Source organism: Kogia breviceps, chromosome 14, assembly GCF_026419965.1.
Source record: "Kogia breviceps isolate mKogBre1 chromosome 14, mKogBre1 haplotype 1, whole genome shotgun sequence".
NCBI classification, from domain to species: domain Eukaryota; kingdom Metazoa; phylum Chordata; class Mammalia; order Artiodactyla; family Physeteridae; genus Kogia; species Kogia breviceps.
Window position 1 is genome coordinate 523815 of NC_081323.1, and position 27763 is coordinate 551577.

The window sequence follows — 27763 nt, forward strand, 5'->3', positions numbered from 1 at the left end:
TTCACAGCAGTGCCCGCAGCTTTATTAGAACCCTGGCCCCTGACGAACAAGCAGGTCCCCGGCACAGAAGGTGCAGGGCTCCCCTCCTGCCTGCTGGGGCTCCACCCACAAGCTGGTGGTCAGGGAAGTTCTGGGCAAGCACCTTCCAGTGGACCCACCCGAGACCCCAAGGTGGCCTCAGGGCCTCTCACAGGGGACCCAGATCCTGCTGCCGTCTCAGGGGGTTCCCCACAGACACTGGACTGGCCTCCCCATCAGGTGCGCTTTTGGCCAAGGGGTTTCTGGTAATCAGGCCTGGCCCACCGCCAGCCGACAGGAAAGTGTCCAGGCTGTGCCCCAGGCAGGGGCGGCCTCAGCCTCTGCAAACCCTGCAGCACCGAGGGTCTCAATGTTCACTGGGGCCCCGGCCAGAACACCTGCGTGAGGCTCTGCTTTCTGGTGGCAGCACGGCAGGCCGGGCACGTCCTAGAGACCTGTGGAGAGAGGGTGCTGGGCACACCTGCCAGACCCCCCTCTGCCCACCCCAGCCCCTCAGCCCACCATGTGGGGCAACGCCCAGCAGGCCACGTCCACACGGGACAGGGCCGGGTCCACAGGGTCTGGCTGCCGACCTGGAGGTGCTGTCGCCAGCAGGCCCGGCAGCAGTGGAAGTCGCAGGAGGGGCACTGGAAGGGGACCACGTCCTCCGCCCTGCAGCCAGGACACACCAAGCCCACTGCAAGGGGGCTGACGTGAGCACCACAGGCCTGCTCGGGCCGGGCCCCCACTCCCAATGGTCCCTGCAGCCCCTCCCACGAGACCTACCCCACTCGGACTGTGCCTGCCCGCAGGGGGCACCGGGGGGCCGGCCGGGAGCCCCCGCCCCCCGAGCCGGCCTCTGCGTAAGGAAGGAGGAGATCTTGCTCTGGGTCTTCCCGGGGGGCTTCTCTGGCAGTGAGGGGCCTAGAGACAGGAGGGAGGGAGTCCAAGGGGTGCCTGGCACTTCCCTGCTGCCCACCTGCCCACCCCGGCAGGGTTGAGGAGGGCTGGGGCGACAGGGCGGCAGGAGCACCAGGCAGGCGGCCCTACCTGGCCCGTGAGCCCCACAGACGAGGTCAGAAGGCGCAGCAGGGCTCCCCTCCCAGGGTCCTGGAGCCTGGGTGCCCAGGGCCACGCACGTCTGCCGGAAGCGCTGCTTGTGGTGCGGGCGCACGAACATGCCGAACCCTGCTGGGAGCACAGAGCATCGCTCAGGCGTGGCATCGCTCAGGCGCAGCCCTGCTGCCCACCCCACTGCCCACCCCCACCCGCCCCCACCCGCCCCCACCCGCCCCCAACGCGGGCCACTTGCTCTGCAGCAGGGGCAAGTCCTCAGGCTTTGCGGTGGTGAGTGAGGCCACCACGGCCACCACCTTCTCGAAGTCGTCATCCTGCTTGTAAGTGGTCAGCGCTGCCAGGAGCTGGCTGTAGCCTGTGGCCCCCAGGGCCCTGTGGGCATCGGCCAGGTAGGCACTCACAGCGGGTGGGTGCTTCTTTGCTCTGGGGGCTCCAGACCCCTCAGGAGGCCAGTGGCTGGGGTCTCCTGGTGGGAAGGTAACACGTCTCAGCCCAGCAGCTTCCCAGGAAATCACGCTGGCCCCCCCTGCTCTGGGGGCGCGGAACCTGGCGGCGCCCAGGAGACTCCTCCCCGCCAGGGTCTTCCCTCCGCTCCGGGCTCTGGTCCAAAGCCTCTCAGGGACCAGCTACCTGCAGGGAGCAGCCCGGAGGCCAGGTGGGGCCGGCCCTGGTTCAGGTGTTCGCAGGGGTCCAGCTGCCTGGCTGCACCCTGGGACACGGTCCACTTGGGGTCAGGCTCCCTCCTTTCTGAAGAAACACGGAGACAGGGAGGCACCCAGTTGGTCCCTGAGGGTCCCGAGCATGACCAGGGAGGGGATGGGTCTGTCCAAGGGGAGACCGGGCCTCAAACTCTCCTCAGACAATCGCAGGGGGCCACCAACAGCTGGGAGCAGGCAGGCCTCCTCCCCTGCCTTAAATGGGGGGCAGGCACAAGGACACGCCAGTCCAGAAGGGAAGAGAAGTGTGACTCAGGCTGGAATCTCCAACCCCAGGGCCCCGTGCCTCCTGCCCTTGGGGAAGTCTCGTCCGGAGACGGGCTCTTCCCTAACTAACGGGGAGACCGACTCCCGGGCGCTGGACATGCAGGGCCCACTCCACGTAGACGGGGGCGGACGGGGCTCCAGGACCCCTGTGCGTACGCGACTCCCCAGGCACAGGTCCTCCTGGGAGGCCTGGGCCATGTGTGCTCTGGGGGCCCACACCTCCCCAAAGTGGGGCCCCCGCATGGATCTGTCAGCCTCAGGGACAGGGAGCCTGGGCCACATGAGGACCCACTCCAAGGGCCAGGTGCCACGCCACCCTCAGGGTCTGAGTTTGAGGGTCCCACCCGGGCAGGGCCCGCCTCACCGCTGGGGTCCAGGGCCGGTTGCGCTCCCTGCCTCCGGGGAAGGCCAGGCTCGGGCCGGGAGCTGCAGGCTCGGCCTGTCAGTTGGCGGCAGACCTCCTCAAACTGTTGCTTGTGATGGGGCCGCACGAACTGATAGAAGCCTGTGGGGAGGGGCGGGGTCTGGGCCTGCAAGTCCCCACCCACACCTCTGCAGGTCAACCGGGGACCCTGGTATCCCCCCAGCCCACGGCCGCAGCACAGCCCCCAGGGTGGGACCCTCAAGAGGGCAGCCTCTACTGGCCAAGGCACCTTGGAGCAGGCTGTGCTTCTTGGGGTCCTCGGCAAAGAGGGGGCCAAGGTGAGCGGCCAGGGCCGCGAGGTCATCGGAGCTCTTATAATCCCGCAGGGCCTGGGTAAAGGTGTTGAAGCTGGCCTGGCTCAGCGCCCGCTTCACGGCCGCCATGAACAGCTTGGCCCCACCTGTGTCTGCGCCGGCTTCGGGCCCCTCCTGCTAACACACACCCGGTGCCCGTCAGGAGGCACCAACCCTCCCCGTCCGCAGGGACAGCGAGCTGCCGTCGGGGGCTGCTGGGGAGGGTGCTTAGCTGGCATGGCCCGGCTGGGGTCACCAAGGGCAGCCAGGAGGGGCTGGCGGGGAACCCCCTGGGTTAGCTTCGGCTGCCAGGCCCGCTGAGCACAGCAGAGGGACAGAGTGCAGGCCAGCCTTCCCCAGGCTGGCGGCTCCTGCTCCTCTGCGGAGGTCCTGGTGCCCACGGCAGGGGCCGCTGCAGCGGGTGCTCCGGGCTCAGAGGACCATCTGCTCACGGCAGGGGACGCTTCTCAACATGCCAGGACTTCAAACCCCCCCGTGCCCTACTTCTGCTGCACGCCCCATCCCTGATCCCGGACCCTTGAAAAGGACCCTCCAGTCCCCAGCTTGGCCCTCAGAGGCCCAGGCCCCTGGCACCTAGGCCACTTCCTCAGTGTCGGTCCTCTGGGCACCGCCTGGTTCTTTCCAGAAGCCAAGGAGGGGGGACAGAGGCACTGGCGTTTGGGGCTTTCCGGAGCTTCTAGGGTGTAACTCAGCTGCTCTTAACTGCTTTCATCTGAGGCTGGGAACACCACGTGCCTCACACGCAGGCACCTCACCATCCACGTTCGTGCCAACAGCCCAGCCTGGCCCGGGCCAGGGGAGCCAGCCTGGCTGCAGCCCCCCCCCACCCCAGACCTGCCAAAGGGCCAGGCCGGGCTCCTGCCCAGCTGGGAAGACAGCACCTTCTGTAGATGGAGCCCACGGGCCTGCGTGGACCTGACCACCCCACCAAAAAGCAACACAAAACGAAAGGCCCCAAATCTTCCAAGTGTGCAGGACTCCAAAGTGTGGAGGGTCTGCCCTGAGGGGAGGCACTGCCCAGGGACCCCAATAAGTGGGGGGAGACGTGAGGCAGGCGGTGGCACTGCAGGAAAGGGCACACGGGAACCCCGGGCTGGTTCTGAGAGCTGAGCGGAGGTGAGATGTTCTCACAGTAAAGTATCAAAGGAGAAAAGGGACGGGATCAGAGCAGGCCCGGCCCTGGCCCAGCACGAGCCTGGTGGGCGGAGAGCAACAGTGGGATCCGCGGAGCAAGCAGCTCATCTGTGAGGAAGGGAACCCAGCCCAACACCGGTGGTGGGGTTGGAGCGGGCCCTGGGTCTGCTGCCCTCCCTCCACCCCTGCAGCCGCCCTCGGGCCCGGCTGCTCCCGCCCCTGGGCCCCGGCTCCCGAGTGCCTGCAGAGCCCGTCCCCCAGCAGGGACAGCTGAGTCAGGCGGCTGGGCAGGGTTAGCCCGCTCACACCTCACACCACCCTGAGCCACACCGGCCGAGGCGCCCACCGAACTTCCGCCGTCTGCGGGCCGCCCACGTACCGGGCCGCCGACCAGCCGGACCTTCCTCCGCCTGCCGGGCTGCTCCTCCGCTGACCTCTTCGCACGAGGGCCCCACCGGGCCTGAGGGCGACACGGGTGTGTCCGACTCAGGTCCTCAGGGCCCCGAAGCCCTGACGCTGCCCTGGGCGGCAGGGCGGGAGAAGTGCCCTCGGCCCCTTGCAGGGAACCAAGTGTGAGAGCAGGTCCCGGGCACCGGCGGGAGGGGAACGAGAAACACGAGTGGGGCAGCTGCGCCCTGGGCCTAGAGGGCGGGACAGCAGGGAGCGGGCACTGACGCCCAGCGGGACATGGGGAGCTTCAGGTCAGCTGGGCAATTATGGGCTTCTGGACAAAGGCCCCAGGGCGGAAGGTCCTGCCCGCAGCTCCGGTTCCCAGAAAGGGCCAGGCTCGGGCACAGCAGGAGTGGGAAGTGAGCAGACCGTGTCCAGCACGGGGGTGTGCCGGGGGCCCAGCTGAGGGCCGGGGGCTGTGCCGGGGCGGGGCAGGCACACAGCACCACCAGGCATCTGCTGAACCCCCCCGCCCTCCCGACCAGAGGGTGTGCAGGGCTGAGCGTGGTGGCGCCCGAGCCCAGATGGGCCGAGCCACCCGTGTCCCTCCCCAGGCAGCCCGGCCCGCGCACCTCCTCCTCCGCGGGGAGGGCCTCATCCCCAGGCCGCTCGGCCAGCTGCTCGCTGTGCTCCAGGGCGGCCAGCAGCCCCACGGGCCTCCGCTGGGCCCGGACGGGCTCCTGCTCGTACTCCACACAGAGGCTGCCCTCGGCCTCCGCGGCGACCAGCAGGCCTGCGGGAGCACGCGTGGGTGACGGAGTCCAGCACCGCCTGACGGGCACCCCGGTCGTCGCCCTGCCCTCCACCCCGTGGGGCCCCACCCGGCCGTGTCACCCAGCCACACGCACCCGTGCGGCCGCGCCTCAGGCTAGGGACGTGCACATCCAGACTCATGGCCCTCCTGGTGCGGAGGGGCCCGGGTGACACGGCGACCGAGGCGGCGCCTTCTCCTTCGCCCAGACTTGGAGCAGCAGCTCGGGGGGCCGGCACGGGCATCTAGACGTTCACAGGAGGTTGTGGAGGTCCCACCCTGCTCCTCCCCCTGGGTGGGACACGAGGGCACGGCCAGCTAGTGCCAAGACTCACGGTTCTCTGAGCGACGCGGAAGAACTGGGCCACATCTCGGATGACGTGGCCGAAGCTGTCATACACCTTGACGTGGGGACGCACCCAGGAGGGCAGCTGGGCTCTGGCGTCCGCGGAGCTGAACCTGCGGGGCAGTGGGGCCGTCAGCCCGGGAGCCCCGCCTGCCCCAGAGCCCGGCTCCCTGGCAGACTCACCAGAGGGAGGAGCCGGTGTCCAGGGGCAAGGGCTCTGGCCCGAGAGCGCGGGGGTGGTGGGGGAGGCGGGGGGGCGGGTGTCAGCGGGGGCCTGCACCTGTGGTCGCAGAGGAAGACAGCCCCGTAGTCATGGCGATGCCGGATCACCCGCCCGATGGCCTGGTTCACAGCCCTGGATGCCTGCTGCCGGTACCAGTCGTGCCCGGAGAGGAACTGCGGGGCCGGGGCGGGGGGCCGGCTCAGCCGCGGGGCCTGGGTGCCACCTGCCCACCCTCAGCCGCGCAGCCTCTCACCTGGCCCTGGGCCCCACTCTGGCCCTTCATCTCATCCAGGAACCGCATCTTGAGGACAACCCGGGGGTCCATGCGGGGCGGGTACGGGAGGCCCGTGACGATCACTCCACGGCCGTTCGCGTCCGCGAAGTCCAGCCCCTCGCTGGCCTGGGAGGCAGCGGGCACTCTTTCCCCCGTCCGCCTCCACTCACACCCAGGACCTTCCCCAAGGGCCCACCCGTGCCCGGACCCCCCCAGTCCCCCGCGCCCCAGGATGGGCAGTGCGGGAGAGACCTCCAACTTTGAAACAGGCTGCACCGGGGTCCACGCTCCCACAACCCCACGACCAACTTCTCGTCCTCAGAGCCTCCTCTGGCCCACCTGCCCACGGCCCCCGCGTGGGCCCCCGATGCCCAGCCTGGGACGCCCCCCTCCCAGGGCCGGCCCCTACAGGACCAGCAGGGCCACACCCTCCTGTGTCTGCTGGACATGGGGCCTGAGGGAGGTGACTGGCCCCTCCTGCCCACAGTGCGGCCCCCAGGTCACGAGCCCTAAGCCCCCCTCAGGCACAGGCTCCAGGCGGGGGTGAGGAGCCAGGTGTGTGGGACCCGGACCTCGGAGGCCTCACCTTCCCCCGGCACACAGCCAGGAAGGCGGCCCCACTGGACCCGGGGGCGGCAACTCTCGTGTAGAAAGCCTCCATCACCTGGAAGGGGAGCCTGGTCAGCCCGGCCTGGCCCCTCGCCTCCTTGAGCAAGACCCCAGAAATCACCCTGCAAGATGAAGCACTATCCGAGCCAGGAGGCAGGCCAGCAGAGCTGTAGCAGCATCTTCGTGGCGTGGGCTCCCAGGCTGACCCGGAGCCGGCACCCAGTGCCTGCTTGCTGTGCCCAGAAAACCCAGGGGCCCCGGGGCTGGGGGGTGGGGGCAGACCTGCTGCCATCGCCCCCAAGCCCAAACTTCCTAGAAGGCCAGCAGGACCTTGGCCACACACACCCCGGGGCTGGCCTGAGCCCAGGGCAGCTTTCAGGGCAGGGGGAGGGAGCCCCGATGACCCAGACCTCCGAGAAGCCTCCTTTGGTCCTCGGCTCCACGAACAGGGGCTTCAGGACCTCCAGCTTCCTGGCGAAGTCACGGGCCTAAGGGAGCGCAGAGAGGGGATGTGCGTCACGCCTTCTCAAAGACACGCGGCCCAGCCCTGCCAGACCCTTGGCTGTTTGGGGCTCCCTCCCGCCCCCAGAAGACACTGGAAGGAGGGACTCACCCGCCAGAACTCCAGGCTCTTCTCCATGACGGGGTAGGAAGGGAAGAAGACCAGGAGCCCATGCGGGACCACGCGGGCGATGTTGCCTGTGAGCACGGTGGCCGGGTCAGCAGCAGGGCGCGTCCGCAGAGGACCCTCCCAGCCCCCCAGGGAGACCAGGCAGGACGGGGAGCGGAGTGGGCGCGGGCGACCTCGCAACGGTGCAGGGGCCCAGGAATGGACAGCACGGGCACTCACCCAGCGCCTTCCCCAGGGACGACAAGCACTCGTCAGAGAACCTGCAGGGAACCGGGGGGCTGTTGCCATGACGGGACTGGCACTCGGCCACCCGCCTCACCCACCAGGCCCCCTACCGTTTGTCAAAGGCAGAGCTCAGCTGGGTTCCGTCGGGGCCTTTGGGGACAATCCCCACCCAGATCTGGTGCTTGTCGATGACGTGTGGGTTCTCCAGGCAGACTGGGAAGGGGCTGGAGGGAGGCGGGGGGTGGCCCCTGTGAGATCCTGGACCCCCAGCACCTCGGCAGCCCAGGGCAAGGGGGGGCTGGCTTTGGGACCCCCCAGGGAGGGCCAAGGGTCAGCCCTTACATCTGCATCTCCAGGGTGAAGGAGGACACGGGGGCCAGCGTGCCACTGGTGAGGATGAGGGTCCGGACGCCCTGGCGGACCAGCTCACGCATGCTGTGGCCAGGGCTGAAGCACCAGTAGCTCAGCACCTTCCCTGCGGGGGGCGGGGGCACGTGTGTGAGGCCCAGGCCGCCTGCGCAGCAGCCATCGTGTGTCCCCCAAGGCGGTGCTGGGCCCTGAGGCCCAGGTGCACAAGTCTTCCCCGGGGGGCCTGCCCACCCTCCCTCAGGGTCCCAGGAGCAGGGAGCAGACCAGAGAAGCCCACCAGCATCCTGGGGCCGGGGGAGGGGGATGCTAAAGTCACTTCCAGAGAGGTCAGCCTACCCCAACCCCAGACGTCCTTGTGGCTCAGGAAAGAGCCAGCCTCCCCTTCCCTATACTCGGGGTGGGACTGCAGAAGAGGGAGGGCACAGGCCCACAGCCCCTGGAGGCAGGAAGCCAGGGGAGATGTCCTACACACGTCCTGCCCGGCCAGGGAGGATGCCAGAGCACGGCCTGCAGGCAGACACACCGGCCCTCCCGTGCTCTCCCCGTGGCTCCGGAAACAGATGGAATAGCACAAGCAGATGCTGGAACTGTGACTCGTGACTCTTGGGTCAAGACGATGTCACACATCAGCAGGGACGCTTCCCAGAAAAGAGCAAACCACTTTCTGGGACCAGAGAAGCCTTTTCCAACTTTGGGGATGGGACTGGCCCCTTGGTGGGGAGGATGGAGGCGCGGCTCCGAGCCCACACTGTCCTGGGCCAGCCCCGCACCAGCAAGGACAGCAGTGAGCACAGAGAACGCTAGGGAGCCAGGAGCCCGGTCTCGGGGCGCTCTGGCTTCTCTGTCCAGCGGGGTCTGAGGGCCGACCCCTGTGGATACTCCAGGCAGGCCCCGGGGCCACCGGGCCCTCGCTGGTCTCTCACTTCGACAGCTCTGATTCTTAGAGGGCAGGTAGGGCGTCACCTGGAGAAGGCTGGACCAACAGGCGGCCAGGGGCCCACAGCTGGACGGGGCACCGCCCCAGGGGGAGCATGTCCCAGCCTCCCGAGGTGCCGTACCTTGCTTGCTGGCCGCCGTGGCGTTCCAGGCATCTGACCGCTGAGCTGTCCTCCGGTGACCAGGATCAGGGTGGATGTGCACCTGGAGAGGTGGAATGGATAGGTGTCCTAGGCCCCACTCGGGAGCCCCCATCCTGGAGGCAGCCCCACCTTGTGGGACTGAGACTGCGGCCTGGGAGCTCCCCATCCAGGAAGCAGACCCACCTTGTAGGACTGACACCCCGGCCCCACCATGGAACCGGGGCCTCCTTCAGCAGGGTCCACGCTGAACACGATCTGAACAGCAGAGATGAGGGACAAGGTCAGCAGGACACACCAGAGGCTGCCACTCCCGCTGAGTCGCTCCCACACACGACAGACAGACACTCAGGACACAGCCACCACCTGCCCCTGCTCCCAAGCCAACAGCGTCCCTGGGGCAGGACACCAGGCTAAGGAGCCGGAGCTGCCTCTCCCCTCCCCTCAGGGGCCCCGCTGCGCTAGACACAGCCGCCCTGCAGGCCCCTCGTCGGCAGCCAGTCCAAGGCTCTCATGGGCACCGGGTCCAGGTCAGCAGCCCACCCTCTCCGCTCTCCCCCAGGGCTGGGTCAGGGGATAGGGGAAAGGAACCCCACTTACGCCGAGCAGTAATAGGATGAAATTAACCCCTAAGTAAAATGAGCAGAATTGTACTCTTAGCCAATGCAACCAGCCAAGAAAAAACCACAAGAGGGATAAATATGGGGTCAGAAAATACAACACACTAGACGTTACAAACGACAGGACCATCTACTTAAAAACTCCAGAAAACCAAACAACAAACTTTTAGAACTGAAACCTTAGTAAGATAGCTTCACACAAGACCAACATTAAAAGTCAATACTTTTCCGCACACAAGCACCAGTGAGTTAAAAAGACCCCTTTCACAACAGCAACAAGTACGTAACACTGGAGGTAAAGCAAGAGACAGACGTCACTTCCTCCGGGAAGAGTCTGCTAGGTCGCCCTGGAGAACGGAGCGCCGTACCTCTGGACACCCCAGAGCCCCGGCTCTCCCCACAATAGCCCGGAAGTCCAAGGCATCCCGGCCAAAGCCCAAGCGGCTCCTCACGGAACGGGAACCATCCGACTGGGACACTCGGCTGGCGGAAACAAGGCCAAGACACATTCAAAAGGGACGGCGTGTCCCACAGCCCCGCGTCTCCATGTCACTCCCAGGCGCCTTCCGCTGGGTTCAAGGCTGAAGACGAGGCCACGACTTCCACCCGGTGTCCGTGAGAACAGAGAAGACGGGCACCGCTGGCACCCACGGGCAGAAGCCTCACCCACCAAAGCTTCCTACAAACGGGAAGCCCTGGGAGCCCGGCTCAGCAGCCTGTTCTCAGCAAACTCCTGCCAGGCCCAGGGGATGTGGGCGTGTGGCCAGGAGCAGCAGCGGGCACCCCCTGCACGTGAGGGCCCAGAAGCACCGCCTGGGGGTACAGTGCAGCCTGTGAGGAGTAAGTTCCAAGGGCGAGAGGAGCTTCGAGAAGCACTTTCATCGTCCAGATGGCAAAACACCCGGCCTCGCGATTCACCAAAGTGTCCGCCTGCAAGGGCGGAACCACACACACTGGACTTGATCCCGGAGCGGAGGCCACTCCGCCTGCTGAGGCCACTCCGGGGTCATGGCTTCCTCTGCAAACTACTGCGTTGTGGCCCCAGAGCAGCCCTCACACCTCAAGAGATGGCCAGGAGTTTCAGACAGCGGTGTGGCTGCCCTGTGTCCGGGTGCCAGACACGGGTGGGCGGCGGGAGGAGGTGGCTGGCACAGGTGCAGCTGTAGCCCTGGGGGAGCCCGCTGCAGGCTCCCTCTCCGGCCTGGGCTCTGCTGCCTGCCCACGGCCAGCTCTGCACTCCACCCTGGGGGCTCCATCCCATCTGTGAGGAGGGGATGGGGCTGGAAGAGGAGCCGGGGTCACGGAGAAGAAGGAACATTCTAGCGTGGCATCCCGCAGGCCCAGGCTCTGCCCCACTCCTCCCATCACTTCCTGCCGGGGCAGCGAGCATCCCAGCCCTCTGCCCCCCGGGTGGTGACCCACCGTTACTGCTGGGTCTCCAGCCCCAGCTGCGGCGCCCCGGCCCTGCCCTGGAGGCCCTGCCCCTGCCAGAGGGCCCTCCCTCCGTGGCGTCCTCTGCCCGTCCTCCTGCCCTTCTCACAGGTCCCTGCAGCTGAACAGGCCAGAGGGCCGGGGCACCCTTGCTCCTGGGCCCGCACAGCCCCCTCCTCTCCCCGATGCCCGTTTATGGAGCGGGTCCCTCCCTGCTCCATACTCTCTGGAACCCAACCACCACCAACCCCACTGGTTTGGAATTTCCCTTGGCAGCTGCTCTAAGGAGCCCCCGGCGGGTGACTCAGCTTCCTCCGCTGCCCAAGCTGCCTACGGGCCATACCTGGCGCCCAGCCTGCCACGTCCCGCCAGCTGGAGGGAGTGTGACCCGGCAGGTGCTCATCCCACGGCCCACCACGGAGGGCTCCTGTGGGTGCGGCCAGGGCCCCGGGGATGCCGCCCTGCACAGGCCGGCCGCAGGCCTGGCGGGCAGTGGGGAAGGTGTCGTGCAGCCGTGGAAGCACGGCAAGGGGTGGGGAGAGACGAGGAGGGGGCGACAGAGTGACGCGCTGCCGGGCAGGTCACCCAGGGCCTCGAGCCCACGGAGCCTGCCTGCAGCCAGGCGCACCGCACCCACCGCAAGCCCGTGCGGCGTGCGCAGCCAGGCACGTGCCACACGGGGCCTCGGGTGCCCTGGTTTCCCCAAGGACCAAGAGCCGCAGAGCGGCCTCTGCAGAAAGGCCCAGCAAGGCGCAGGAGGCGCTGGAGCGTCTGGAACCATCAGACTGGCCCTCGGCGGCCAGCTGGGCAGCCACGCGGCCTAAGGAAGGCGGGCCCTGGCCTGTCCACTTGAGCTGAGGAAGCGGCTCAGCTGGGCCCGAGGAGGACAGCTGGACACATGGGACGGCACGTTAGGGGCAGGAAGTGGTCACATCCAGAGGCCGTGAGGCGTGTGACAGCCCCCCTGGTCGCCTGGCCTGGGGAAAGTGGGGTCTGCATGTGGCAGAGAAGGGGCTCGGTGAGCCCTGGAGGCTGCCCCTACCCCCAAACGGATCCCAAAGCCCAGATTGGGGCCGACCTGGCCCAGAGGATGTGCAGACCACCCACTGACTCCAAACACCAGCCCCAGGCCCCACCTAATGGGCGTCGAGGGACACACTCACCCCTCGTCTCAACGCCCTCTGGACGAGGCTGGCCCAGCAATGCAACAGGGGCTGGGGGACAGAGTCCATGCCCCCAACTCTGGCACAGGCTTCTGCATTAACTTTCCCCCGGAAAGCTGGGTCAGCAAGAAACTGGAGAAAAGGCGGCAGCTGGCTGGGCAGGAGCCACCGGGCCTGTCTGAAAACTGGAGGGACTTGCCAGACTCTCACCCTAGGCAGCTCGCTCCCCCGCCTGGCCCTGCCCTCAAGGCCTGTGGCGGGTGCTGGGGGGGGGGGGGGCGAGAGGAGACCAGCCCTGCAGTGCTTACGCCCGGCCCCGCCCTCAAGGCCTGCGCTGGTGCTCGGGGCGAGAGGAGATCAGCCCGGCAGCACTGACGTGGCAGCGCTGACGTGAAGCGTGTGCTGGGGGAGCCCTGCCCTTCCCCAAGTCTAGAATCTACAGCAGCTCTGCAGAAGGAAGCCCACTGACTTCCATCAGGAAAGAAAAGGAGATACCGCATCCTTGCGGCAGCAGTCCCTACCTGGATGATGTCTGCCAGCTTCTGCAGCCCTGCCGTGTTGGTGAACAGCCCCGCACCTGTAGGAGCAGCGGGTGCTGACCGCCCACTGGGCTCTCCAGCCTCCGTGTCGGCTGAGGGGCGTGCCCTCAGACGGCAGCTCACCCTGTCTTCCCAGTGGGTCTCCCGCGAGTCAGTGGGAGAGGAAGAGCGGCTCTGCAGCCAGATAAGGCTGGGGCTGCCCAGAGCCCAAGAGCATGGCAAGGCTGGGCGCCCCCAGTGAGACCAGAGGGCTCTGTGGCACAGCTTCTTGGAAGCAGTCCCATGGAAACCCTCTGGGCAGAAACAGAGTGCAAGAGGTTTGTGGGAGAGGATGGTGGGGCCCACAGCTCACTGCCCCACCCAGGGCCCTCCCTGCTCTTTCCTAAAAGGGGCTAAACAGGGAAGACTGCTCTTTATAGGACACACGCTACCAAACATGCTAAGATCTCAACATCTGAATCAGAAAGGCAGCTCCACGGGCCAAATTCCTGTCAGGCTGTGCCCTCGAGTAAGGAGTCAGCCACAGGGCGCATGGTGGTCGGGGACTCACGTCCTGCCAGGTGTTGGATGATCTGGTCCAGGGAGTCAAGGATGCAGCCCTTGGTGTGAAACGTTATCTGGGCTTCGGCAAACAGCTCAAAGATGTAGCTACGAGGAAAGAGGCAGCTCAGGTCTGGCAGGAGATTAGGCTGCACTTTGGGAACCTAACAGCCAAAAGCATTTTAAGTTTCCTTCACCCAGAAACAAGCTCTGAGCCTCCGGGGAGGCCCAAACCTGGAGGTGAAAGGCCTCTCCCCTCAGGAGCCCCAGTGGGGAGGACAGAGGCCTGCATGAGACCGGCATACCCAGAAAAAGGCCTGGGCTCGGGGCTCGGGCCCTGCGTGGGGGCCGGGAGGTGGTCATGAGGGCCTCCCTGAGGTGGTGGCTCTGGGCAGGGCCCCCAAAGGGGAGTTCTGGGGAGCCAGGAGGAAGGATGGGCAGAGGAAGGCCTGTGGGTGTGGGAGCCAGGGAGGCGTCGGGGCCATTTGGGAAGCAACCGGGCCTGCAAGGGCCTGAGCAGAGCAGAGGAGACGGGGCTCAGGCACAAGGCAGGCAACCCAATACTCGAGAACATTCCAGAACATTCCTTGCCTCGACAGACCTGGGCCTGGGTCCCAGCGCAGCTGGCAGTGGTGCACCGAGGAGAGTGACACCTGCCCCAGGCCACCATCCCACGGGGAACAAACCCTGCGGCTCGGAGGCCTGTGGGACATTCAGAACGTTCCAGGAGACTTTTTGTCCTAACAGAAGGTGGCACGGAGGCAGGCGCCTCGTTCTAACAGGCAACTGCAGTGCAGACAGAGGGGTGAACCAGAGGAGAGGGTGGCGGTGCCAGCACTCTCAATGACCAAACCCTCCCGGACCTCAAAGATGGAAAAAGACTCTGGATTGTGACCCAGTGACATTCCAGGCCACGTGGGGTGGAATGCTGCAGGGACAGAGCCCGGCACACCCGCCCTGCTAGGTCCCTCACCTCCCAGGCTTGGTGACACCGCTGTCACCTCCAGGCAGCTCCACGGCATCGATGGCCCCCTCCAGACGAAGCAGGATCGCTGTGGGGTTAGGGGCTCTCAGGGCGGGGCTGTGGGGGGCAGTCCACGGCAGGCAGGAGGAGGGGGCACTTACTCTTCAGCTTCGCGAGGTCCTCCAGCTCCAAGTTCAGCCCTGGGCAAGGGAAAGCACAAATGCACAAGTCTGCATCCTTCAAATTCCACCACCCCATCCTAAGGAACCAGGATGCTGGTGTGCAGGGCAAGACACTGACAGAAGCGGCTCTGAAACCCCCACGGCTGGAACTTGAGCTGGAAGCAGCTGCCTGAGCTGCGGGGGGCGGCCACCTTCAGCGAGACCCCGTGGACGTGAGCGTGGTTCTCAGGCGCGGTTTCCTGATGACCAACGGGCTCCTTTTTCCACGTGCGCACACTGGCCACATCTGTGTATCTTTCAAGAAGTGTTTATTTATATCTTTTGCCCATTTTTCAATTGGGTTGGGTTGTCTTCTTGTTGAATCATTAAAGGTTTCCTCCCTATTTTAGACACAAATCCCTTAACAGCTATGTTATTTGCAAAAAATTCTTCCTGTTCTGTGGGATGTCTCTGCTTTCTTGATGGTGTCCTCTGACACACAAAAGTTTTTGATTTTGTTAAGTCCTGTTTATTTTTTCTCTGGGTGCTTGTGCTGCTGGTGTTACTTCTAAGAAGCTGCTGTCTAACGCAGGGCCATGGAGATTGACACCTGGGTGAATAACCCCAGTCCTTAGGTGTGGGCTGTGCAGAGTGACCTCCGTCCAAAGAGAACAGTGTGGAAAGGAGGAGAACGAGTAACTTGGAGCCCCTGACAAAGCCGACGTCAGCTGGCAATCAAGGTCATAAGTCATGCGGAGTTGACTGCAGGGACCTGGATGTGATACAATGAGGCGGGCCCTGAGCATCTGAGCCCTGCCTCCCCAAATCCCACACCCTCGTACGTCCAGGGGAGAAACGTCACACCAATCCAAACCCCAGTGAAGGGGCATTCTACACAACATCAGAGCAATCCTCCTCCAAACCACCAAAGGCGGTCTGAGAAACTGTCATGGACAAAAGTAGCTAAGGAGGGCTTCCCTGGTGGCGCAGTGGTTAAGAATCCGCCTGCTGGGACTTCCCTGGTGGCGCAGTGGTTAAGAATCCACCTGCCAGTGCAGGGAGCACGGGTTCAAGCCCTGGTCTGGGAAGATCACACATGCCGCGGAGCAACTAAGCCCGTGCGCCACAACTACTGAGTCTGTGCTCTAGAGCTCGCGAGCCACTACTACTGAGCCCGCGTGCCACAACTACTGAAGCCCATGCGCCTAGAGCCCGTGCTCCGCAGCAAGAGAAGCCACTGCAATGAGAAGCCCACGCACCACAACGAAGAGTAGCCCACTCGCCACAACTAGAGAAAAGCCCGCGTGCAAAGGAGACCCAACACAGCCAAAAATAAATAAATAAATAAGTAAAATCAACATAAACGGCAAAAAAATGGAGTATGAAATGAAATATAAACATAACAAATGACCTTCAAATGAATAATATGACCACAGTGAAGGGGAAAGAAACAATCCAAGGAGCCTCTGAATGAGCGTTTTCACTCTGTGGTTGCAGACCAACGACAAAAAGGACGTGAATAAACATTAAACCTAGTGAGTAGACGTTCACTTATCGTGGGTGGGCTGGCAATTCTCAAACAACTGTCTGTGGGTTCTAGGATCAAACAAGTAAGTATGATACTGAGAAAAAATGGAAGCTCGTTTGCTCACAAAAGGCGTTACAAACATGGAAAGGGAGGAAAGAAGAATGAACTGCATGGTTCTGGACTAAAACTGGGACGGGGGAGAACGTGAACTCACAATTCTACGCACACGGGCGTGGGGGTGAGTGTCTAAGCACGTGGGCTCACGTGCTGACACGGATGCGGAGGTTAGTATAAGACCTCACACAGAGATGGGAGAGTAAGAAGACTCATCGTTCTGCAAACGTTATGGAAATCATCATTTCAGGGACGGCTCATTAGTGGATGCCAGAAATGACTTAAGGATCACAAATGGAAAAGCAGTGACTTCACAGCAGAAACACCCAGCAGCCATCAGGTAACCAGAATGAAGTCAACGTCACCAACGTCACCTGCGAGACGACGCAAGTCCGCAGTATTCCCACCAAAATACAAAACCTGAATCCAACCACGAGAACACAGCAGACAAATCCGAACTGTAGGACAGTCGACGAAATAACTAGCCTTTCTCTTCACAGGCCTGGAGACCACGGCACCGGGCAGAGGGGTGGCTGTGTTTCGGGCCTTACCGAGGACAGCTGGGAAAATTCTAATGCGGCTGCCAATTAGACGAGAGTGCAGTGCGGATGCTGGTTTTATGATCGGATCATCAAAGAGAACGTCCTTGTTCTCAGGAAACACACGCTAAGACACGGAGTAAAGGTGTCAGGCCGGCAACCGCCCTGAAGGAGGCAGAGAAAGAGGGAATGTGTCCACTCAGTGCGGGGCTGGTCAAATGGGGCAGAACATCAGCCGCGGGGTCTGGGGAAGGCACGCAGCAGCTGTAGCAAGTTATCTGTGAGTTGGTGAGAAAACAGAAAATGACGATGTCAGAACAGGATGTAAGACATGAAACAGCAACACGAGCCAGGTTTTCTAAAGCTCAGAAATGAAGCAACAGAACTCAGACACAACTAGGAGAAAAAAACACTTGAGAAATATAAAGATTAAATTAGAAGAACACAAAAGTAGATACATGCCACATCATCTTAAAAGAAACAGTGAAAGGGGGGAATTTTTATAAGTCAAAGAAAAATAAGAGACAAAAGGATTTGAGAGAGTGACAGGTTCCGAACTCAGGTGGAAGAGACACGACATGGTCCCTGGAGCAGAAATCGAAGCCAAGGCCGGGCTCTGAGCGCTGCTGTGCGGGACAACATCCCCCCAGGTAAGAGGAGACTTGGAACTACAGGCTCAAAGAGGTCATCATACATCGATCCGGAAAATCAACACTGAGACAACTGCAGCAAAATTACTGGGCTTTAAAAAGAAAAGAAAGTCCTAAAACAAGATCCAACGTTAAAAGTAAAAGACAAGTTTAAAACAGCAAGGTTTATGATGCGTGTAACTGTCAATCCGAAAATCCATTCCTAGATACGTCCCTGGAGAAACGCTGGCCTATTTACTCAGGTACATGCATTCGGGGTCGAACGCAGCTGACTTAGAAATTCCCATCGCAGGTAAAGATGGTGAAGCAAGGACCGTGCATCCATGAGAACACCTAAGCAGCAGAGCACAGCAGGCCAAGGGACCTGGCCCGAGACCCGGCTGCGTGGCCAACCTATTTTCGTGGTGCCACTACTCTGCTGCTACTGCTGTTCCTGATACACGATTTGCCTTTTTCCTTCTTTCTCTCACAAATATACAGTGTAGCTTCCCAGGGTCTGATACTGGTCCCCACACGTCCGCGTTCTAATCCCCGGAACCCATGAATAGGTCAGCTTCGCGGCAAAAGGGCCTTGCAGATGCAATGACGTGGAGGACCTTGAGATGGGGCGATAATCCTGGATTATCTGGGGGAGCCCTAAACGGAACAGCAGGGTCCTTACAGAATCAGAGACCGAAGAAGCAGAGGTCAGAGACGTGGGGCCGCAAGCCAGACAACGTGGCACCTCTAGAAGCTGTAAAAGACCAGGAAACGGATCTCCCTCTGCAGACTCCAGAAGGAAGAGCACTGCTGGCCCATCCTGGGCTTCTGGGCACCATAAGGTAATACATTTGAGTTGCTTTAAGCTAAGTCTGGAAATTTCTTTTAGCAGCACTAGGAAATGAGTACAGCCATGATGTGTAGTATCATGTCAGCCCCAAGCAGGAACAGTTACGAGATCCAGTTACCTTGTATTAAGCCAGATATTAGAGAGATTTGCAAAACTGAAATAATGCTGCTCTTCTAATTTTTAAAAGTTATTTTTCAAAAAAAAATGTTATTTATGTTAATGTGTCATGGATTGAATGGTGTCCTCCAGAAAGCTATGTTCAAATCCTAAACCCTGACCCCCTGTGAATGTGGCCTTATTTGCAGATATGGTCAGTTAGGATGAGGTCCTAGAGGACTGGGTTGGGCCCTCATCCAGTGACAGGCGTCCCTATGAGAGAGGACACCACGTGAAGACGGAGCGAGACCTAAGTGAGGCGTCTACAAGCCCAGGTAGCTGCCAGAGCTGGGACAGAGAGGCCTGGAGCACATGCCCCAGGAACTCACAGAAGGAGCCACCCCGGCTGACACCCGACACGTGGACGTCTAGTCCCAGAACTGACAGTTCTGTTGTTGAAGCCTCCCCGCCTGTGGTACTTTGTTAAGGCAACCCTAGGAAACTGACACATAACGCTTTCTTATTGAGTTCTTACTTCTAATACACTAAGTATCCATACATGTAACTCACATAAACAAAGCTCAGTAAGTTTCAAGAACATAAAGTTTAAGACATAAAGGGTCCTGAAGCCAACACATTTGAGAACTTGTGTGCTAAACACACAGAGACGTTTACAAACCCTCTCTCCCCCAACACAGCCTGTGAGCGCGTCGAAGGAGGCCCGGAGACCCTTGCAGAGCGGGCAGAAGCAGGCGGCCTGGCGGGAGAAGGGGCCGCCGCGCCCCCTGGAGTCTGTCCGCGTGTGTGTCCCTAAAGGGATTGGGAAGCTGAGGCTGTCCACGCCCCGCCCCACACTCGCGTGAAGGACACGGCGGGCCGTGGATGACACCCACAGGGCAGGGCGCGAATGCTACGAACCTGCTGCAACCGGACAGTAGAAACGCTTGCTACAAAGTGGTCTGGGTGAGCAAAAGGTGGACCCCTGACACTAACAGAGGCCGCGCAGGACGCCTGGACAAACCAACTGCATCCGCCAGAGACTTCTATACACTCTGCGGTCACCGCCGCAAAGGGAAATGCGGGATACGCCTCTCTGAGCACCGTTCCTGTGGACGGCACTCGCAGGTCATTACGAAATGTCGTTAAGGCTGACACCCTTGGTTTTCACACTTCTATGCGGTACAGGCAAGTTCACAGCCCCGGGGAAACGGTAAAAAGGACTTGAGAAAGTGCTGACTGGTTGGGCGGTACCCACCTCCCCAGCCCCACCTGTGAGGCCAAGAAGACTCTTACAGAGGCTGGCGCTGCCCCTGAGGCAGGCTGGCCCCCGTCTAGTCTGCGGTCCCTGCCCGCGAGTGCACCTGAGCTGGCGGAGTCCGCGCTGAACTCCGGGTGGAGCTCGGCCCGCTGCGCCACCTTGGTCTGCTCCTCCAGCACCTGGTCTATCACGTCCAGTCCCGAAGCCACGTCATGGGGTGTCAGGTCGAAGGAGGCGGCCTCCTCACACATCTTCTCCTGTGAGCCCGAGCGCACCCGTCACGGGGCCCCAGTAAGCAGGGGTCGGGGGGGCAGGCGGAGGGAAAGCAACAGCCCCCCGAGCCCCACTTTGTGTTCTCAAGGCCGCGTCTCAGACTGGTCCAGAGATGGATGTCTGGCCCAGACAGTGTTTGAAAACAATTTTACTTGAGCTGCCTACATTTTATAGTTAGAAAATTTCCCATTAAACTCTAGCTTCTAGCTTCTCTCAAAAGCTGAATCTGGCCCCTGGGACCACCGTCCACATGGCGACAACTGCCTGGAGCCCAGTGGGGCTGAGGACGCCGGGCTCCCCAGCTGGCCTTCCTCCAGTGCTCTGCTCAAGGCCCACCACGCCCGGGGACATGGTCCTTGGGCCCCGACAAAGGCCACAGGACAGGTGGGGCAGGGCGAGCAGGGAGGCAGCCGCCAGGGACAAAAGGGAAGAGAAAGAATGAGACGGCAGCAACTGTCTGGGGGTCTTGTGTGCAAATGGCAGGCACAGGTTGGCAGCCCACCTTGCCCAGTTTTGCTTGGTCCTGACGGTGGGACGTGGGGGTCTGGACAGGAAGGCCCAGCTGTTGTGCACAGGAAAGTGGGCAGGAGGAAGGGGGTGTCGGGAAGGCCACCCAGACACTCACCACGTTGTGAGCTTCATCGAAGATCACGACCGTCCCCTTCAGGTCGATGCCATGTGCACGGCGGCTCTACAGCAAGAGAGGAGGACGCCAGGCTGCAGCTGATGCTCTCAGGCAGCCTCGCAGGGTCCAGCTGGAGAGGGGGACATGGACCCAGGCCGCGTGGGGTCCCCTCACTCCTAGCAGGCCACACACTCCCAGAGCTCAGAGCGAGTCACAGCCTCAGGCCGGTGAGGGGCTGGTCCCTGGTGCCAGCCTGTGGCTCCGAGCGCAGGTCTGATCCCAGCATGGGGTTGGCCGGCCCCTCCCGAGCCTGGGACACGCCCTGCCATCAGGCAGGGCCTTACCTTGGCGTCCAACAGGTAGTTGTAAGGCATGAAGATGATGTCGGCCTGCTGCTTCAGGTTCCGAGACAGGTAGTAGGGGCACAGTCTGGAGGGAGAGGAGGTGCTGGGGCACAGCGCAGGCTGGGAGGGCTCCCCGGGGCGCGAGAGAGCTGGGGCCTGTGGCAGCAGGAAGGCTTGCCGGCCGCCCCTCACACCATCAGTTTTCAACCATGTGAGTGGGTCACCCATTTAAAAATCTACAGAAACAGAAAGACTGAGCTTGACCCTGGGCAGGTGGGTGAGACAGTGAGAAGCAGTCAGTCGGGCAGGTGTCGCACGACGGAGCCCTGAAGCGACAAGGCCAGGCCGCAGCCAGCGTGCAAAGGAGGGGCGGTATCAGGTGGAGGACCAGCTGGGTGCTCCAAGAACAAAGGCCCACCGGGCGGGGGCAGGGGGCTGGGAAGGAGCGTCTCACTTCTCACAATACTTCAGGAAAGAAACGTACCTGCCTCTGCACGTGGAGGGAGCCCAGCCCTGGTGGGGTTACCTGTGCCTGGTCCCGCTCCTGACCAGGTCCTCGATGTCCAGGATGGGGCTGGCCAGCTCCGACTCCAGGCTCTTCTCTGGGGACACGGGCGGGAGTAAACACAGGCTCTCTGGTCCAGAGTCCCCGGACCACGGGAGGCACCCGGGATGGAATGGCTCCCGGCAACAGACAGCCCCTGGGGAGGGCACCAAGCCTAAAGCGAGTCCCAAAGGAGCCCTGCTCTGTGTCTTGGGCGGCTGCAGGCCTGAGGCTGAACACCAAGAGGAGACCCCGGGGTGGGGTGGGGGTCGGCCCTTAGCCTGTCACCGCCAGACGCTCTCCAGGCCTCCAGGCCGAGCCAGGAAGCTCCCATGAGCCCCGGGGCACCTGCCCTGCAATCAGGCTTCAGTCTGGCAGCAAGTCCCTTCCTCTCGCTTCACCCCCTGCACAAGAACGAACCCAGAGTCTCCCTCTTAAGGAATCCAGGCTCCACGCGGCCAGCAGCAGGAACACTGAGCTGTCACTACCTGTGCTGCCCAGGCAGGGGTGCAGAGCTGGGGCCGGGCAGGCGGGAGGGGCAGAGCCCACCTGACGCCCCGCAGCCCCGGGGCTCCTTCCTCAGGATGCAGCCCAGACAGGCCTCCACTCCCTGCTGGCTGTGTGTCCCTGGGCAGGACGGGCCTCAAGAAGGGACACGGGTCCCCCAGTTGGGCCCATTGGAATCGGCCAGGGAAGTGCTATAACCCAGCGACGCCCAGGTCTGTCCCAGCAGATGGGAGCAAAGGTCTCCTCTAATAAGCACCCAGAGTCTCAGGGCAGCCCCATGTGGACACAGGTCCCCGGCTCCTAGATCCACTGGGGCAGGTACCAGGCCCAACCCTTAACTGCACAGACCAGAACACACAGGCCCTCAGCAGTGACCGCCCCCAGGGTGCCCCCCGCCCCCAGACAGCAGGCAGGGGAAGAAAGAAGAGCCATCCGCTCAGCAGTACCATAGCAACAGATCAGCCAATCGGCACGCTCTGCAGCAGGCCGGCCCCAGAGCTCAGTAACCTACCTGGGATGGGGGGTGGCGAGGAAGAGAGGGCAGTAAAGAGGACAGTGGAGAGGAGGGCAAGGGGCCTGGCCGGGCCACACTGCTTGCTCCCCGCGGGACACAGCCAGGCAGGGCTCCCGCTCTGCACACGTCTCAGACCCCTCCTGGGGTCTCTGCCCACTCCTCTCCCCCTCTGAGGCCTGGGCACCTGCTGGAGACACCCCACTGCATCCCGTGGGTCAGCTGGCAAAGGAGGTTGAGACAGCCAGGGTGCACCAGTTTACGCCGAGTGGATACCCTCAATGAGCAGGCAGAGAGAGCACAGGAGAACAGGGGCAGGGACTGGGGAGGGGACGGAGAGGCCAGAGCCAGCAGGCCAACTCTTGCTCTGCCACGCAGGGCCTGGGGCAGCGGGGAGGGGCCTGCAGCCAGGGGCCCAACACACAGCAGCTCCAAGGGTGCCTCCACTGTGGACGGGAAGCTCCCCCCAGCTCCCATCTCTCCCCTGGCCTCCCGGCCCCTCCGTCCTCAAGGACCCTCCAGGTGAAGTGAGGGGTACTGCAGGTGAGGGCTGGTCCAGCAAAGTGGGCAAGCTGGCCACTCCAAGCTGCTGTGGAAAGGTGGCTGGAGCGGTTCACACCCAAATGGCCCTGGCCTGTGGCCAACAGGACACCTGAAACCCCCTCTGCCAGGGACAAGGACGGGGGAGGCAGCCACAGTGCAGTCAAGTGGGGAACAGCTCCGACGAGGATCACGGGCCTGACGCCAGGGCCCGCGGGAAGGCAGGACTGAGGGCAGAGGGCCGAGCAGCGGGGGGACGAGGACAAGAGAGCAGCCTTCAGGTGACCTGACACCCACGGGCCTGATGCCGACGGGGCAGCAGAGCTGGCGGCCAGCAGTTTCCAGCCCAGGAGCACGACAGCTGCCACAGGCCATCCTCAGCCTTACACTTCACTGCTGTCCTGAGGGTCCTCGGTGCCACCAGACCAAGGAACACCGCCAAGGGGAAGGCGGTGAGGAACGAGCCTGGGACCCTGGGTCGTCGCCCTAGAGGCCGAGCCGTGCAGCCCTACCCACAGCCGGCCCGCCGGAGCCCGAGCCCGCATCAGGCAACCCCCCTCCATCTCTCCAAGGGCGCTGGGACTCCCAGCTCAGGCCTCTGGGACTGTACTGCTGTCCTCGCCCGCTGCCTAGCACAGGCCTGGCCCGCTGGGCACTCCCAACCCGAGTAGACGGTGGCCTGCGGGTCACCAATGTGAACTCTCTGGGGCCCGGCTCACCGCAGGGCCTGAGTCCCAACCCTGAGGCAGGAAACAGAGGAAACCTTGACCCCACAGAAGCGAGACCCGCCCCCACCCCCCCCAGGCCACACAGCCCTGTCTGGAAAGGCCACACCACAGAGAAGCCTCTCTGCCATCACCTCCGGCTCCAGAAATCCTGACAGACACAAAGGGCAGCCACAGGCGGAAAAGCAGGAATTTGGAGGCAAGGGCGCCAGTGCCGCTCCTCCACTCTGGGCCCCAAGAAAGTCAGCGACAGGAGACAAAGGACAAAGGGTCCCCTTCACAGGGCCCTGGGCACCTGCGGTCACACAACCACACTGCACCTGGGCCGGCCGTTGTCATGAACACTGTGCTTTCCACTCTCATTCGTTTCTGGATGAGGCTGGAGGAGTCACTAGGAGGACCCCAGGGGCTCAGGGCACATCACACCCACCGCGTGACACGTGGCAGTGCCAGGGTGCACCGCAGAATCAGTAATGGGAAAAACATGTGGAGGAGCTTCCAGAACCCCCTCCCTGGCAGAATCCCCCAGAACGAGCTGAGACCATGAGTGAAATGCTCTCCAGAGACCCAGCGCCCAGGGGGCACTGGGGGCCGCTCACGTGGGCACCCCTGCCTGGCAGGTGCCCAATTTCCAGCCTTCCAGAAGGGAGCACATACTCTGCACAAACCGTGCTGTTCGCACAGGTCAGGCCCTTTCTCGGCCCCACCACGTGAGCTCCTCTGCGCGCACACCAATGCTGATCAGCAGGAGAAAGAGCTCAGGCACCTCAACAGCCCAGAGCGGGAGGCAACCAGGCTGGAGCACCGAGGGGCAGGAGCCAGCAGCCCAGGAGGCCACTGAGCCCAGCCCTCAGAGGCGCCCAGACTCCACCCCCCCGGGAGCACACTCTCCGTGGGCAGGAGACACCACCTCGAGCCCTCTCACCTTCCACGTTGTTGTAGAAGTGACAGGAGCGACTCGCCACCTTCTTGCGGCACAAGTGGACCTGGGTGAGGACGAGGTCTGGGCTCACGTGACGGCCGAGCCCTGCCCCGGCCCCAGCCAGGCACCCTCTGCCAGCTCCACCGCGGCCAGCTCTTGACCCCTCCGTCCCCCAGGGGCACAGCTGGGGGCTCTAAAGCCCGGGCGGTGCCCGCGCAGCAGCAGCAGCCCCACCAAGGCCAGGGTGGGCGCCCCAGGACCCCACCTGCATGTGGTTACTCTCCTGCTTCTTCACCTCAGGATGGATACACAGCTGCTCCCGGGAGCCCAGCACACACACTCGGGGCCTGGTGGAGGAGACGGTTGGGGGGGCCCAAGGATCAGAGGGCGGGGGCCCCAGTGCTGTCCAGCGGCAGGAGCCACGTGGGCTGCACTGGGAGCCCAGGGAAGCTTGGCTCACACGCCCGGGCAACCAGAGGGAGTGGCTGGGGCGGAAATCCGCCCCCGCCCCGGGCTTGAGAGGGGCTTTCACCGTGGCACGGCCCGCTCTGAGTCAGCGGCCAGGGCGAGCAAGGAGGCGGGGCCGAGACTGGGGCAGGCCTCGGGGACACCTTGCCACCTGCAGGCTCCCTCCCGTGGGAGGCCGGCGGGGAGGGGACACCAACTCTCCTGCAGCGGTGCTGGGGGCTCCAACACGGGGCAGGGCCTCCCCCGCGCAGCTGCCCTGACCCACGCCCACAGCTGACACCCCGATGGCTGCGAGGAGCTCAGGGTACGAGCCTGAGGTCTGGGTGGCAGCCCCACAGCCAGAGCACAGCGCGCCCCCAGGGTGGGGTCCAGGCAGAGCTCCCCCGTGACCCCGAGGCAGGGGTGGACGCCGCCTGACCCACCGGTAGGAGGTGTTCCGGAGCTCACTGATGGCCTGGGTGAGCTGCGAGTGGGTCCTGGAGGCGTAAATGATCTTTGGGACGTCCGCATAGCATGCTGCTGGGCACAAGGGAAGAGGACAGGTCACGGCCCCGTGTGCAGTTAACCTGGCGCACTCAGCTAACTCGGCCCGGGGACAGCGAAGCACCGGATGCCCGATATTCGCCACAGGAAGGAGTGCAGTGGGTCTCTGCAGGGTCCTCATTTGGCCATAAGGCTCTGACCCTAGGTTTACAGCCACGACGGCGAGAAATGACGTGGCAGCTACAACCCCCCTTCCTTCCCTGCCTCCCCGCCCGGGGCCGGGAGAGGGGCAAAAAGGGGCATCACCTGGGACATCTCCTTCCAGGGAAGCGTTCCCCCAGGATGCCAAGGCGCTGTCGAGGAAGAGCTCCCCTGACACCCTCTCGGCAATCTTGCGGGCAGAGACAGCGTCTCGGAGGTGCTCCCGCCAGGCCAGCGTGCTGCAGAGGAGACACAGCGTCTTCCCCGTGCCCGTGGGGCTCTCCAGAACGCCGTTCACTTTCTAAATGGGGTGGGGAACAGGGTCACGGGGAAGCAGGGGCAGGCTCTGCAGGCCACACAGCCCACCTGAGACAAACCCTGCAGCCCCTAGGGCAGCTCTGCCCCCACTCAGCGGGGGACGTAAAATGCTGCAGGACGTCTCCACTTTCAAACCAAAAGCTGTAGATCAAACCAGGTCTCGTTGGCAAACACTTTACAGAGCATGACCCAAAATACCACGGTATTTTTCAGCCTAATATAAATAGGAAGATGACTAATTATGTGTCGGGCCCCAGAACAGGAGTTTGATTCTGTGACCCTGGATCCAAGCAGTTACACTACCTGAATGGAATCTGACGGTCTACATATCTCAGCCGGTAGCCAGAGTGGAATCCTGGGCAGACACAGGCATGTCTGCAAAGCTGCCCCCAGCTGCCGCAGGAATGGGAACATGGGCCCAGCTACAGAGGCAGCCCTCAAGGGCTGCGGGCTTGGGCAGGGTACAAGAGGGCATGCCCAGAAACCCAGCAGAAAGCAAGCTGCACCCCCTGAGGTTTAATGACCTCCCCTAATGAGGGCTGGGCACCACCTGTCCCTCTGTGTGGAAATACTTCCTCCAGACCCTCAGCTGGCCTCAGCTCACATTCCACCTGCGGAGAGGCCCCTGAGGCGCTCTTAAGCCTACCACCTTATGTCTTTTCTTTACAGCACTCCTCACCGTCTAGATTTACCCTTATTGTTTACTTGTTTAGCATCTCTCCTACCCCACCTAAAACATGAGGCCGATTTATGGTCAGCTCCCACATCCACAAGGGTAGCTTCACCAGTAGGACCTGGCCGGAGTAAATAGGACGGTGCACGTACATTAGGTCTTGCTGAGGTTCTACCCACTCTGACCCATCCCCTGGGTACAAGCCCCTCAGTCTGCAGCCTCACCTTCTGCAGGCACTCCAAGACCTTGCTCATGTACTCCTCTTGGCATTTGTACGGCTGGAAAGGGAAGTCCACTGTCACACCATTCAGGGTTATCTTGGGCATACTGGCCTACTCTCGGTCTCGGGCGGACACAGAGGTTGGCTGAAACGCAGGCTGTGGGGGTCTGCGAGACAAACCCCCCCTCCGAACATCTCAGGGTCTCAGCCGCTCCAGGTAAGTCATGCCAGCCTGTGCCGCTGGGACACGTTCTCCACGGGAGCCCCTATGGCAGAGACGGGAATGACAAGACTGTTTGTAGCGACCCTTTCCCGATCGCCAGGCCACTTCACCAGTCCCCTCAGGCAGTGCCTCCGCAGACAGGTCCGAAGGCGAGCCTGTGACATCCTATCACAAGGAGCTCGGAGAGGTGTCGGCCCTGCCTTCTTCTCCCGCCCCAGGCAACTCCACCGTGCTCCGAGAGAGGCGACAGGAGAGGGGCCAGATGCAGCTCCACGTGCTCCACCCCGCAATAACACTGCATTGACTTCCGACAGAGCTTGAGGGGCCGCAGTTCCCAGCGGAACGCCCCCAGCCTGGGCCTGTCGGGATCCCCCGCCCCTGCGGCTCCCAACCCTCCGCTCCGCGGGCCAGCCCCATCCCTCCCAGGTGGGCAGCGAAAGAGCACGTGTGCTGCTCTGACCTGCGACGCGAATCCGTGCGGCGCCCAGCAAACCACTCGGCCTCCCAAGGCCTGGTTTCACCCCCTTCCCGCGGGCCCGTCCCCATCCACGAGCGCGGAGCCGGGCACTACGCGCCCCACAATGCAGCGCGCCAAAATCGCCAGCGCGCGGCCCGAGGGCTGCGCCGGGCCTGCCGGGAGTTGCAGTTGCGGAAGCCGCCGCTTGGGCACAGGTTCCAGTGCCAGGGTCTCCGCGGGGAGCCTTCCACGACCGGGATCCCCAGGACTTCGCCCCAGTCCGGCCGACTCACCACCACCGCGTCCTCAGCAGGCAGCCGGTCCTACCTCGCGGACTGAGGCGCGCATTCATCTCTGAACGCGCTGCACTTCCGCCCCCAATTCCGGTCCCCC

At 63.0% G+C, this 27763-nt stretch overlaps 1 protein-coding gene across 17 annotated transcripts; it reads right to left on the reverse strand.

Annotated features, from left to right (window-relative positions):
* Nucleotides 1–27763, reverse strand: RTEL1 (regulator of telomere elongation helicase 1). Of its 17 annotated transcripts, none has more exons than XM_067013148.1 (36): nt 27664–27763; nt 26695–26956; nt 25585–25780; nt 25218–25311; nt 24593–24674; nt 24331–24391; nt 21105–21180; nt 20579–20663; nt 20235–20300; nt 19440–19593; nt 14323–14361; nt 14171–14249; nt 13208–13305; nt 12640–12695; nt 9091–9162; nt 8887–8968; nt 7802–7934; nt 7570–7683; nt 7454–7494; nt 7217–7302; nt 7014–7091; nt 6581–6658; nt 5974–6120; nt 5778–5893; nt 5487–5610; nt 5249–5396; nt 4973–5133; nt 4330–4410; nt 2732–2930; nt 2443–2583; nt 1726–1842; nt 1331–1561; nt 1069–1206; nt 805–942; nt 612–715; nt 1–473 (listed from the first exon to the last, which is right to left on the reverse strand). In XM_067013148.1, exons 2-36 carry the CDS (start codon nt 26794–26796, stop codon nt 393–395), a joined length of 3798 nt encoding a protein of 1265 aa, XP_066869249.1. In that variant the 5' UTR covers nt 26797–26956; nt 27664–27763; the 3' UTR covers nt 1–392. The 17 variants fall into 17 exon arrangements, with proteins under 17 accessions (XP_066869249.1, XP_066869248.1, XP_066869246.1 ...); XM_067013147.1 differs by having other exon boundaries at nt 4297–4410; XM_067013145.1 differs by having other exon boundaries at nt 21105–21279; nt 25218–25314; nt 27664–27747.

Excerpts from the sequence above, each read along its gene's own strand:
- RTEL1 (XM_067013140.1), bottom strand. The coding sequence starts at position 26,796 with ATGCCCAAGATAACCCTGAATGGTGTGACAGTGGACTTCCCTTTCCAG. Across the intron at positions 20,664-21,104 it reads AGGAGCGGGACCAGGCACAG|ACTGTGCCCCTACTACCTGT; the intron begins GTAACCCCACCA and ends CTCTCCCTCCAG. Across the intron at positions 13,306-14,170 it reads GGTGTCACCAAGCCTGGGAG|CTACATCTTTGAGCTGTTTG; the intron begins GTGAGGGACCTA and ends CTTTCCTCGTAG.